Source organism: Mytilus trossulus, chromosome 2, assembly GCF_036588685.1.
Source record: "Mytilus trossulus isolate FHL-02 chromosome 2, PNRI_Mtr1.1.1.hap1, whole genome shotgun sequence".
NCBI lineage: Eukaryota > Metazoa > Mollusca > Bivalvia > Mytilida > Mytilidae > Mytilus > Mytilus trossulus.
In genome coordinates, this window is record NC_086374.1 from 524,842 (window position 1) to 539,614 (window position 14,773).

General features: G+C 32.2%; 1 protein-coding gene across 8 annotated transcripts in view; it reads right to left on the bottom strand.

The window, feature by feature from the left end:
• LOC134706194 (rho GTPase-activating protein 21-like) overlaps positions 1–14,773 on the bottom strand; it is a 70,194-nt gene that overhangs the window by 24,435 nt on the left and 30,986 nt on the right. For 6 of the 8 annotated variants that reach the window (XM_063564905.1, XM_063564906.1, XM_063564904.1 and 3 more), the window contains 3 exons: positions 7,595–7,631; positions 6,346–6,584; positions 1,100–2,645 (listed from right to left, as the gene is read on the bottom strand). In XM_063564905.1, the coding sequence (XP_063420975.1) occupies positions 1,100–2,645; positions 6,346–6,584; positions 7,595–7,631 (1,822 nt within the window). Of the gene's footprint in view, positions 1–1,099; positions 2,646–3,541; positions 3,562–6,345; positions 6,585–6,697; positions 7,080–7,594; positions 7,632–14,773 lie in introns of those variants that run through there. The other 2 variants (XM_063564909.1, XM_063564910.1) reach the window with 2 other exon arrangements.

Below are 14,773 nucleotides of genomic sequence, written 5' to 3' on the forward strand. Positions count from 1 at the left end.
TCTGAGAAATGGCATGTGTGAACCATAGACTATTGCTTAGGACCTCTGAGAAATGGCATGTGTGAACCATAGACTATTGCTTAGGACCTCCAAGAAATGGCATGTGTGAACCATAGACTATTGCTTAGGACCTCTGAGAAATGGCATGTGTGAACCATAGACTATTGCTTAGGACCTCTGAGAAATGGCATGTGTGAACCATAGACTATTGCTTAGGACCTCTGAGAAATGGCATGTGTGAACCATAGACTATTGCTTAGGACCTCCAAGAAATGGCATGTGTGAACCATAGACTATTGCTTAGGACCTCTGAGAAATGGCATGTGTGAACCATAGACTATTGCTTAGGACCTCTGAGAAATGGCATGTGTGAACCATAGACTATTGCTTAGGACCTCTGAGAAATGGCATGTGTGAACCATAGACTATTGCTTAGGACCTCTGAGAAATGGCATGTGTGAACCATAGACTATTGCTTAGGACCTCTGAGAAATGGCATGTGTGAACCATAGACTATTGCTTAGGACCTCTGAGAAATGGCATGTGTGAACCATAGACTATTGCTTAGGACCTCTGAGAAATGGCATGTGTGAACCATAGACTATTGCTTAGGACCTCTGAGAAATGGCATGTGTGAACCATAGACTATTGCTTAGGACCTCTGAGAAATGGCATGTGTGAACCATAGACTATAGCTTAGGACCTCTGAGAAATGGCATGTGTGAACCATAGACTATCGCTTAGGACCTCTGAGAAATGGCATGTGTGAACCATAGACTATTGCTTAGGACCTCTGAGAAATGGCATGTGTGAACCATAGACTATTGCTTAGGACCTCTGAGAAATGGCATGTGTGAACCATAGACTATTGCTTAGGACCTCTGAGAAATGGCATGTGTGAACCATAGACTATTGCTTAGGACCTGTAATGTATCTTCAAAAATAATGTATGATGCTCTACAAGGGCATGTGGAGTATTGAGAGCTGATGTTTCTACCAAACTTACAAAGTTCCTGTGATGCAGTGATTGTCTCTTATAAGTGATATCTACAAATAAAATAACACAGGCATGTGGACTATAGAGAGCTGATAAACTTACAAAGTTCCTGTGAAGCAGTGACAGCAGCTAAGAATGATGGTTTCCTCACAGGTTTCTGTCCATGTTTATCTTCATCCTCCATTTCTGTGTCTTGTCTCCCGCCATCCATGTCTTCATGCTGGACATGAACTGGGGTTTTATTGACTGGTCCCCTGTTATTGTCCATAGCTTCACCCCCTTGATACATTGACATCGGTACAATTTCAACAATAGGTGATGACTGGTTATTTGATGACCCTTGAGAAACATAAATTCTGATTGGTGCCTGTTCTTGAAATTGTTGTTGGTTCTGATTGTGACTGACAGAGGGCGCCTCAGGAGATGAATACCTTTCTGTTGAAGACATTCTCCTTAACTTAGGTGCACTTTGTTGTCCATCTTCAGATTTTTCAAAGTTTTGTAATCTTGAAGACACACTATTGAATTTGCCTAATGATGTAATTTTCTGTATCTCTGTTTTGTATCTGTTGACATTAGGCGTAGATCCATTGTTCTCCATTTGTCCTGATTCAAACTGTTTCTTACGTTGTGACACTCGCGGGCGTTCTTTGGACTTTATTTCTATAGAGGTAGAATGGGGGGATCTAGTCAATGCAAATGCTGTTCCATAAGAATTACGATTTTGATTTGAATTTTCATCATTCTCACTTTCAGTCCCACTATCATTTATTTTCACGATAAACGTTCTTGTGTTACTATTTTTACTTGGATGTTCATAGATTCGTGTTGTGCTATAATTAGTTCTTAAATTTCTATCTGTCTGGTAATTTTCTGTCCTAGAATCTAAATTGTCTAAACTTGATGACATTTGTGCTGACCTCTGACCCTGTGGTACAACAGGAACATAATGACGTGTAGTTGTATGGATTTCACTTCTCTGTCTCTCGGGTGATGTAAATGACCTCGGTGGGGGTAAAGGGGGATTGTTTCTCATGGAGTCTGGGTAACTATGTCGTGATGGTGATGATGACAATGTATATCCTGAGGAACTACTTGAACTAACTAAAGATTCCTGTGACTGTTCCTCTCTAGAATGCTTCTTTTCAAGGGGAATAACTCTAGCAGTCCTTACAGTTTTAGCAATGTTTTCTTGTGAATCATTAGGCTGCAGTACATTGTCCCGAGCCCTTCTGAAGGTGACCTCTGAACGATTTTCCTTCTTTGGTGTTGGATAGAATAATCCAAAGGAGAATGTTTTATTAGGTGGAGGTTCAGAGTAATCTTTAACCCGTGTTTCAAATTCTTTTCGTGTATCACCAAAAGATCTTGGTTCCCCTCTACCTTTATATCCACTGGGTTCCCGATATACACTAGTGGTATAGGACACTGTAGATTTAATGTTACGTTCTGGACTGTAGTCCTCCATATCTCCTTGTCCTTCACTACCAGCGGCAGAATGTTCCTGATATCCACCACTAGAGGGAGCTATATTCTCCATGGAAGATAAAGTATATCCTTGAGATGGGTTTAGCCTTGAGGCTGGGTTTGTATTGCCTCGACCATGATACAACGAATCTTGGGATAAAGTATGTGTGTTTTTGTAGGCCTGAAAAAGATAATAAAAGCAGACTGTCAAACAAAATCACAATAATACATATTTATAAATGTATAACAATGCTATATATCTTTTTGATCAACATATCTATTATTCCTCCTGCTAATTGTACATTTTATATACAGTTTAATACATCCATGAGAGCCATATATTACAGGTCCATATAGAATCATAACAATTAACCAACAAAACAGATAAATCTGTGTGACTATATACATGTACATTTCTTCATTGCTACTTTACCTCCAAACATTGATTTATGTTTGCAGTAAATAAATCTTAATTCTTATTGATAACTTGTCAACAACATCTAAATCCTGATGAAGAGGTCACACCTAAATATATCAACAACATATAAATATAGCAACACAGTAAGTCAAATCCTTAACCACATAAGGATATAGCAGTGAAAATGTACTACATGACCTTGTATAAGGTCAAACAATCCTAGTACAGTCAAGGACCAGAGAGCATCTTCTTATATATATGTTTAATACAGCTAATATTAACTTTTAATCTCACACATATTCAAAAGTTAAAAACAGGTATGCCATTATACTCAAATTTTGAAAAAAACTTCAATTATTAATCTAGTTTTTATAAAACACCCCTAAATCACTAAATATTTTTTTAGGGTTAAATATCAGGAATATGTACGTGACCACCAAACAACCAACAGAAAACTAAACCTACCTTTTAAGAAGAAATAATACACACTACAATAAGATTCCTTACAAAGAACAGAAGTAAGATTCCACACAATGAAGATACAATAACAAGGTTACTAAGAATTAAGTATCTTCTCAGGATAAATTGCACATTTTGTTTCCACAATACTATATTTTTGTATGTACACCTCCATAATAATATACCTTACTGTCACAAACCTCAAGAAATCATGTTAAACTTTCCCCAAGGAACAAGGACGCCCACATACAGTGCAGGGATTCATCAATAATGTTTAACAAGCTCTCATTAGAACCTAACAATAAGAAGAAATGATGGTGACAGACTAACAGTCAACATTTACCTGTCTGCACACCTGAGATTTACCTGTAATGTCAATTGTTTACATAGCAAACAACATAAAGATTTTAAATAGCCAAGTTTATCTAAAGATTTTCTCAATGAAATACCTAAGCAAAAAACCTCTGATAAAGATATTTTTTTCTTGATATATCTAAACCATTCAAAATTTTGTTATTTAATCAAAATACAATTGCTTTGATGACTTTAGGTATTTGTTTAGAAATCAGCCTAACCTGGGAACAGTATATCTAACCTCAATATATATGTTCCTGGCTTAACCTAATTAAAGTTATATAAAGTTTGAACAAATTAACAATATTCCTGGGGGCATGGGACGGTTTAGTCAACACAAACATGAAGAAAAATAAATGAAAAAAAAACTCTCTCCTTTGCCATTTCATTTGACGTCACAAATCAAATAATGCATATAACTGCTTCTCGAGAAGTTAAAGTCAGTACAAATATAATCCTGTGACTTATTATAACTTTATCAGCTGCCAAGAAATTACATTTAAATAAATCTTGTGGGAATTAAAAGTTTGTGGTTTATCATAGACTAAAAGTAAGCTGAAATACGATTACTTCCTTTATTACGATTGTCATGGATCTCTGCTTGAATAAAAGAAAATAAATTATTCACCTTATATATTTAATTAAATTTGAAACTTGTCATCAGCTTAAGAGAAACACAATATATTTGATTACATAATAAGGTTGATATGTCAGACATGTTAAACAAATAGCACTACTGATAATAAAACAGTAATGTCTCCAAATATACACAACTTGATGACTCATATTCTCTCTTTAAAAGCTTAATGAAATTGTGTATATATAATACTGTTGACACAGAGATATGTATTGCCTGCTATAAATTTATAAATGTTGAAATAGAAACACATTCACATTTAACTATGCAAAATACTAAAAGTCAATGTACTAGGTCTAAATGTAAAGAGCCAAAAAATCTCCAGAAATAAGATATGTAAATGCTTATAAAACTGCATGAAAAATATGTTATTGACATTATTGTGCAAAAGATTAATAGACCATGACTGAGGGGGTAGAGCCAAATAATCAGAAATCACCATTGACATGTTTTTATCATTGCGAAAAATGTGAAAGGGTTATAATCGCAATATGATAAAGTTGCATTTTGGTGAAATTTGTTATATGAACATAACAGAATTTTTCTCAATATTGCAAAAATAAAAATCGCATTTCAGTCTAAAATGACAAAATTTCAATAATAAATGCACGCACTAATTGATGAATTTACAGTAATTGTTGCTTGACAAATGTATTACAATATTGACACTTCACAATATATAAATGAATAGGATCCCCACTGGAAGTTTACAAGACCTAAATTTTGTGAGAAAGACACAATTAAAATGCACAATAAGACACAATATAACAGAGTTTTGAATCTGAATCATTTTACCAAGTTTTACTTGCTGTCAAAATATTTCCATCAAAGTTTTTATCCTTATTTTGTGAAGTGTCAATATTGTGAAACGTTTGTCAAGCAACAATTATATCGTTTTTTAAAGGTATCAATTTCCCTCATTTTTACAGGCAGACAAAAAGGATATCTGCTTACTTAAACCTTTAACATCGCTCAATTAGTCAACCGTCTTAATGTTTTATTTCTTCTGAAGGACATGAAAGGGTTTCAAGTTTTAATGTGTGGAAGATGTGATGTCATTTTATATTTTATGTTTGGTCAATTACTTAAATAACTCTGTGGTCATACTTATACAATATTCAAGGACCAATAGGTTTTGTAGAAAACTTTTAAATCACTTTTTTAATGTTTTTACACATTAGATTTCTTTATATTTTTTAGCAAGGTCACTTTGACATTGTAATGTGACTGAATTGATAATTAAGTATTGCTATGGTATACTGATTACTCTTCTTTTAAAAGTACCAGTTTCTCTTGTTCAAATGTTTCTAACTGTAGTTTCTTCATAAAGTGTCCTAGATTAAATAAACAAAAAATTCAAAGCAAAGCATCTTCTAGCAACACCACACTCTCAAACTAGGTAACCTTGATTCTTTACCTAAAATTATAATAAAGATCTTCTACCAGGGACTGGACACAACATTGTGAGAGAAAAATTGTGTACAAGACTTTTCTATAAAAGCATGTGAAGCAAACATTTGACCAACTTGCTCTCTATGCTTGTTTGGATGTTTGCAAACAACTGGTAGGCAGTCTGTTTAAGTCTATTTACTACATTGTATATACTGGAATTTGATTGGACAACAAACATATACTTCATTTCAAGCTTAGTTCCACATTGTATGTAAATTTTAATTGTCCAATCAAATCCCAGTATACACACTGAAACTCTGTCTACCTATTGTTTACAAACAACCAAACAAACAAAGCAATCAAGTCGATCAAAGTTTTGTTTTGCATTCTTTTATGGAAAAGCTGTGATGTCTATAATGTGTTTAAAGAACACAAAAACTGTTAACCAAAAATTGGTCAAACAATTGGTGGAAAACTGACATTTACACACAAAGTCTTCTTAGAGAGCAATAACGCTTTGAACTGATCCCCTGTCCATAATAACTTTACCACAAGTAGAAAACCCTCGTTATTCAGCAGCCCTGAAGTGTAGATTACTAACAATTCTAACTCAAGACTTACCATTTGTAGAATATCCTGGTCTTGTGGCAAAACTTCCAGTTTAAGTCTTGATTCCCCTGATTGTATAAGGGAGATAACTTGTTGATATGTTTTCCCTGTTACAGGAAAGTTGTTGACAGATAAGATCCTATCCCCTGTGCATAAACCAGCTAAATAGGCAGGACTATCTTCTTTTACATTCTTAACAAAAATTGTGTCCATAGGTTCTGATCCGCCATGTTTACTTCTCCTTCCAGATCCTAAAACAAATATAAAAGAATAAAACTTCTGGATTTAAGGTATTATTAAACAAAAAATCATATAAAAGACAAGAGTTGCATTTTGTTTAAACTAAATCCATTTTGCATAGTACCTATGCTGGAACTAGAATGTGTTGTCTAGAAAATCTAAGCCTCTACCGTTCTTAACTGTGAACAACTAAAATATCGTCCCTCCTATAAGGAGAAAATTAAATGTTGACAAATCTTTGTGGCACCACTTACAAGTATGTAATCTAAGTGACAATTAATTACTCTCAGGATGTATATATATGTTTATACTTATTGCATGATAGGAAACTGTTATATATGTTTGAAAGATGAGACTGTCGCCTGACAATTCAATGATAAGTAGATTGACTGCTACAGATATTACAATACCTTTAGTATTAAATAAAATATTTAATTCAACAAACTAAAATAATAATATCAACAGCCACCCACGTTCACTATTCTGTCTGTTAAAATACAGACTGTAATACAATATGGTTTGTGAATGGACATTTACATCAAGGATTTCCCTTACATATAAAGACAGTTGTAAAATAATATGGTTTGTGTCTGAAAGTCAAGCTATACAAGACTTTCCCTTAATAATAAAGAAGGTTGTAATAATATGGTTTGTGGTTGAAGGTGGTACAAATAAACTGTAATGATATTCTTCCTAACTCTTCAATGCAGAATCATTGTGGTCCAATCATTGTGGTCCAATTATTAAGGTAGTTCTTTTACATACTTAACCAATCCTATATCTAAATATATATGAAACTTTAAAAGAGCTTCTTGTTCCATTGATATAAAAGATATCACTTTTCTTTCTTTGGTAACCTCATGATCAAGTCTTATTTGGAACAGCAAGTCCTAACAGTTCTTGAATGATGCAAGATACAACAATAATACTTATTTTGATAGAAGATTTTGACTTTTGATATCCTTTTTTTAGCTGTACATTATATACCTGATATACCTAATCATACTGTCATATGACTTACCTTGAATGAAGTTCTCAGTTCTTATATAGTCTTCTTCCTATCAATACAACAAAGACACAATCTAAACTCACATTGAATTATGGTATACATATAAATCACACAATATTAATAATTCAGATTCTACATTATGAAGAGTTATTATAAGAAAGACATGAACTATACTGCATCAGTTCTATAGTGGTTGAAGTCACCACAAACTGAAATTAATTTATGCCAAATCATCACCACAAAAATGTTTATTTTTCATTTTTTATTGACGCAGTACTTATGTGATTCTGTAAATACTAATGATTTTTGTCACAGACCTGTAAAGTAAACTCTATACATCTATGTAATATGTCCTATTCCAGTATAACATCATACAAACATTCTGTTCTATTATGTCTATATTCCAGTATAACATCATACAAACATTCTGTTCTATGATGTGTCCTATTCCAGTATAGCATCATACAAACATTCTGTTCTCTGATGTCTATATTCCAGTATAACATCATACAAACATTCTGTTCTATGATGTGTCCTATTCCAGTATAACATCATACAAACATTCTGTTCTATGATGTCTATATTCCAGTATAACACCATACAAACATTCTGTTCTATGATATGTCCTATTCCAGTATAACATCATACGAACATTCTGTTCTATTATGTCTATATTCCAGTATAACATCATACAAACATTCTGTTCTATGATGTCTATATTCCAGTATAACATCATACAAACATTCTGTTCTATGATGTCTATATTCCAGTATAACATCATACAAACATTCTGTTCTATGATGTGTCCTATTCCAGTATAGCATCATACAAACATTCTGTTCTATGATGTGTCCTATTCCAGTATAACATCATACAAACATTCTGTTCTATGATGTCTATATTCCAGTATAACATCATACAAACATTCTGTTCTATGATGTCTATATTCCAGTATAACATCATACAAACATTCTGTTCTGTGATGTCTATATTCCAGTATAACATCATACAAACATTCTGTTCTATGATGTCTATATTCCATTATAACATCATACAAACATTCTGTTCTGTGATGTCTATATTCCAGTATAACATCATACAAACATTCTGTTCTATGATGTCTATATTCCAGTATAACATCATACAAACATTCTGTTCTATGATGTCTATATTCCAGTATAACATCATACAAACATTCTGTTCTATGATGTGTCCTATTCCAGTATAACATCATACAAACATTCTGTTCTATGATGTCTATATTCCAGTATAACATCATACAAACATTCTGTTCTATAATATGTCCTATTCCAGTATAACATCATACAAACATTCTGTTCTATGATGTCTATATTCCAGTATAACATCATACAAACATTCTGTTCTATAATATGTCCTATTCCAGTATAACATCATACAAACATTCTGTTCTATGATGTCTATATTCCAGTATAACATCATACAAACATTCTGTTCTATGATGTCTATATTCCAGTATAACATCATACAAACATTCTGTTCTATGATGTCTATATTCCAGTATAACATCATACAAACATTCTGTTCTATGATGTCTATATTCCAGTATAACACCATACAAACATTCTGTTCTATGATGTCTATATTCCAGTATAACATCATACAAACATTCTGTTCTATGATGTCTATATTCCAGTATAACATCATACAAACATTCTGTTCTGTGATGTCTACATTCCAGTATAACACCATACAAACATTCTGTTCTGTGATGTCTATATTCCAGTATAACATCATACAAACATTCTGTTCTATGATGTCTATATTCCAGTATAACATCATACAAACATTCTGTTCTATGATGTCTATATTCCAGTATAACATCATACAAACATTCTGTTCTATGATGTCTATATTCCAGTATAACATCATACAAACATTCTGTTCTATGATGTCTATATTCCAGTATAACATCATACAAACATTCTGTTCTATGATGTCTATATTCCAGTATAACATCATACAAACATTCTGTTCTATGATGTCTATATTCCAGTATAACACCATACAAACATTCTGTTCTATGATGTCTATATTCCAGTATAACATCATACAAACATTCTGTTCTATGATGTCTATATTCCAGTATAACATCATACAAACATTCTGTACATTCCAGTATAACACCATACAAACATTCTGTTCTGTGTTGTCTATATTCCAGTATAACATCATACAAACATTCTGTTCTATGATGTCTATATTCCAGTATAACATCATACAAACATTCTGTTCTATGATGTCTATATTCCAGTATAACATCATACAAATATTCTGTTCTATGATGTCTATATTCCAGTATAACATCATACAAACATTCTGTTCTATGATGTCTATATTCCAGTATAACACCATACAAACATTCTGTTCTATGATGTCTATATTCCAGTATAACATCATACAAACATTCTGTTCTATGATGTCTACATTCCAGTATAACACCATACAAACATTCTGTTCTGTGATGTCTATATTCCAGTATAACATCATACAAACATTCTGTTCTGTGATGTCTATATTCCAGTATAACATCATACAAACATTCTGTTCTATGATGTCTATATTCCATTATAACACCATACAAACATTCTGTTCTGTGATGTCTATATTCCAGTATAACACCATACAAACATTCTGTTCTATGATGTCTATATTCCATTATAACACCATACAAACATTCTGTTCTGTGATGTGTCCTATTCCAGTATAACATCATACAAACATTCTGTTCTGTGATGTCTATATTCCAGTATAACATCATACAAACATTCTGTTCTATGATGTCTATATGTCCTATTCCAGTATAACATCATACGAACATTCTGTTCTATGATGTCTATATGTCCTATTCCAGTATAACATCATACAAACATTCTGTTCTATGATGTCTATATTCCAGTATAACATCATACAAACATTCTGTTCTGTGATGTGTCCTATTCCAGTATAACATCATACAAACATTCTGTTCTATGATGTCTATATTCCAGTATAACATCATACAAACATTCTGTTCTATGATGTCTATATTCCAGTATAACATCATACAAACATTCTGTTCTGTGATGTCTATATTCCAGTATAACATCATACAAACATTCTGTTCTATGATGTCTATATTCCATTATAACACCATACAAACATTCTGTTCTGTGATGTGTCCTATTCCAGTATAACATCATACAAACATTCTGTTCTGTGATGTCTATATTCCAGTATAACATCATACAAACATTCTGTTCTATGATGTCTATATGTCCTATTCCAGTATTACATCATACGAACATTCTGTTCTATGATGTCTATATGTCCTATTCCAGTATAACATCATACAAACATTCTGTTCTATGATGTCTACATTCCAGTATAACACCATACAAACATTCTGTTCTGTGTTGTCTATATTCCAGTATAACATCATACAAACATTCTGTTCTATGATGTCTATATTCCAGTATAACATCATACAAACATTCTGTTCTATGATGTCTATATTCCAGTATAACATCATACAAATATTCTGTTCTATGATGTCTATATTCCAGTATAACATCATACAAACATTCTGTTCTATGATGTCTATATTCCAGTATAACACCATACAAACATTCTGTTCTATGATGTCTATATTCCAGTATAACATCATACAAACATTCTGTTCTATGATGTCTATATTCCAGTATAACATCATACAAACATTCTGTTCTATGATGTCTACATTCCAGTATAACACCATACAAACATTCTGTTCTGTGATGTCTATATTCCAGTATAACATCATACAAACATTCTGTTCTGTGATGTCTATATTCCAGTATAACATCATACAAACATTCTGTTCTATGATGTCTATATTCCATTATAACACCATACAAACATTCTGTTCTGTGATGTCTATATTCCAGTATAACACCATACAAACATTCTGTTCTATGATGTCTATATTCCATTATAACACCATACAAACATTCTGTTCTGTGATGTGTCCTATTCCAGTATAACATCATACAAACATTCTGTTCTGTGATGTCTATATTCCAGTATAACATCATACAAACATTCTGTTCTATGATGTCTATATGTCCTATTCCAGTATAACATCATACGAACATTCTGTTCTATGATGTCTATATGTCCTATTCCAGTATAACATCATACAAACATTCTGTTCTATGATGTCTATATTCCAGTATAACATCATACAAACATTCTGTTCTGTGATGTGTCCTATTCCAGTATAACATCATACAAACATTCTGTTCTATGATGTCTATATTCCAGTATAACATCATACAAACATTCTGTTCTATGATGTCTATATTCCAGTATAACATCATACAAACATTCTGTTCTGTGATGTCTATATTCCAGTATAACATCATACAAACATTCTGTTCTATGATGTCTATATTCCATTATAACACCATACAAACATTCTGTTCTGTGATGTGTCCTATTCCAGTATAACATCATACAAACATTCTGTTCTGTGATGTCTATATTCCAGTATAACATCATACAAACATTCTGTTCTATGATGTCTATATGTCCTATTCCAGTATTACATCATACGAACATTCTGTTCTATGATGTCTATATGTCCTATTCCAGTATAACATCATACAAACATTCTGTTCTATGATGTCTATATTCCAGTATAACATCATACAAACATTCTGTTCTATGATGTCTATATTCCAGTATAACATCATACAAACATTCTGTTCTATGATGTCTATATTCCAGTATAACATCATACAAACATTCTGTTCTATGATGTCTATATTCCAGTATAACACCATACAAACATTCTGTTCTATGATGTCTATATTCCAGTATAACATCATACAAACATTCTGTTCTATGATGTCTATATTCCAGTATAACATCATACAAACAGTCTGTTCTATGATGTCTACATTCCAGTATAACACCATACAAACATTCTGTTCTGTGATGTCTATATTCCAGTATAACATCATACAAACATTCTGTTCTGTGATGTCTATATTCCAGTATAACATCATACAAACATTCTGTTCTATGATGTCTATATTCCATTATAACACCATACAAACATTCTGTTCTGTGATGTCTATATTCCAGTATAACACCATACAAACATTCTGTTCTATGATGTCTATATTCCATTATAACACCATACAAACATTCTGTTCTGTGATGTGTCCTATTCCAGTATAACATCATACAAACATTCTGTTCTGTGATGTCTATATTCCAGTATAACATCATACAAACATTCTGTTCTATGATGTCTATATGTCCTATTCCAGTATAACATCATACGAACATTCTGTTCTATGATGTCTATATGTCCTATTCCAGTATAACATCATACAAACATTCTGTTCTATGATGTCTATATTCCAGTATAACATCATACAAACATTCTGTTCTGTGATGTGTCCTATTCCAGTATAACATCATACAAACATTCTGTTCTATGATGTCTATATTCCAGTATAACATCATACAAACATTCTGTTCTATGATGTCTATATTCCATTATAACACCATACAAACATTCTGTTCTGTGATGTGTCCTATTCCAGTATAACATCATACAAACATTCTGTTCTGTGATGTCTATATTCCAGTATAACATCATACAAACATTCTGTTCTATGATGTCTATATGTCCTATTCCAGTATAACATCATACGAACATTCTGTTCTATGATGTCTATATGTCCTATTCCAGTATAACATCATACAAACATTCTGTTCTATGATGTCTATATTCCAGTATAACATCATACAAACATTCTGTTCTATGATGTCTATATTCCAGTATAACATCATACAAACATTCTGTTCTATGATGTCTATATTCCAGTATAACATCATACAAATATTCTGTTCTATGATGTCTATATTCCAGTATAACACCATACAAACATTCTGTTCTATGATGTCTATATTCCAGTATAACATCATACAAACATTCTGTTCTATGATGTCTATATTCCAGTATAACATCATACAAACATTCTGTTCTATGATGTCTACATTCCAGTATAACACCATACAAACATTCTGTTCTGTGATGTCTATATTCCAGTATAACATCATACAAACATTCTGTTCTGTGATGTCTATATTCCAGTATAACATCATACAAACATTCTGTTCTATGATGTCTATATTCCATTATAACACCATACAAACATTCTGTTCTGTGATGTCTATATTCCAGTATAACACCATACAAACATTCTGTTCTATGATGTCTATATTCCATTATAACACCATACAAACATTCTGTTCTGTGATGTGTCCTATTCCAGTATAACATCATACAAACATTCTGTTCTGTGATGTCTATATTCCAGTATAACATCATACAAACATTCTGTTCTATGATGTCTATATGTCCTATTCCAGTATAACATCATAAGAACATTCTGTTCTATGATGTCTATATGTCCTATTCCAGTATAACATCATACAAACATTCTGTTCTATGATGTCTATATTCCAGTATAACATCATACAAACATTCTGTTCTGTGATGTGTCCTATTCCAGTATAACATCATACAAACATTCTGTTCTATGATGTCTATATTCCAGTATAACATCATACAAACATTCTGTTCTATGATGTCTATATTCCATTATAACACCATACAAACATTCTGTTCTGTGATGTGTCCTATTCCAGTATAACATCATACAAACATTCTGTTCTGTGATGTCTATATTCCAGTATAACATCATACAAACATTCTGTTCTATGATGTCTATATGTCCTATTCCAGTATAACATCATACGAACATTCTGTTCTATGATGTCTATATGTCCTATTCCAGTATAACATCATACAAACATTCTGTTCTATGATGTCTATATTCCAGTATAACATCATACAAACATTCTGTTCTGTGATGTGTCCTATTCCAGTATAACATCATACAAACATTCTGTTCTATGATGTCTATATTCCAGTATAACATCATACAAACATTCTGTTCTATGATGTCTATATTCCATTATAACACCATACAAACATTCTGTTCTGTGATGTGTCCTATTCCAGTATTACATCATACAAACATTCTGTTCTGTGATGTCTATATTCCAGTATAACATCATACAAACATTCTGTTCTATGATGTCTATATGTCCTAT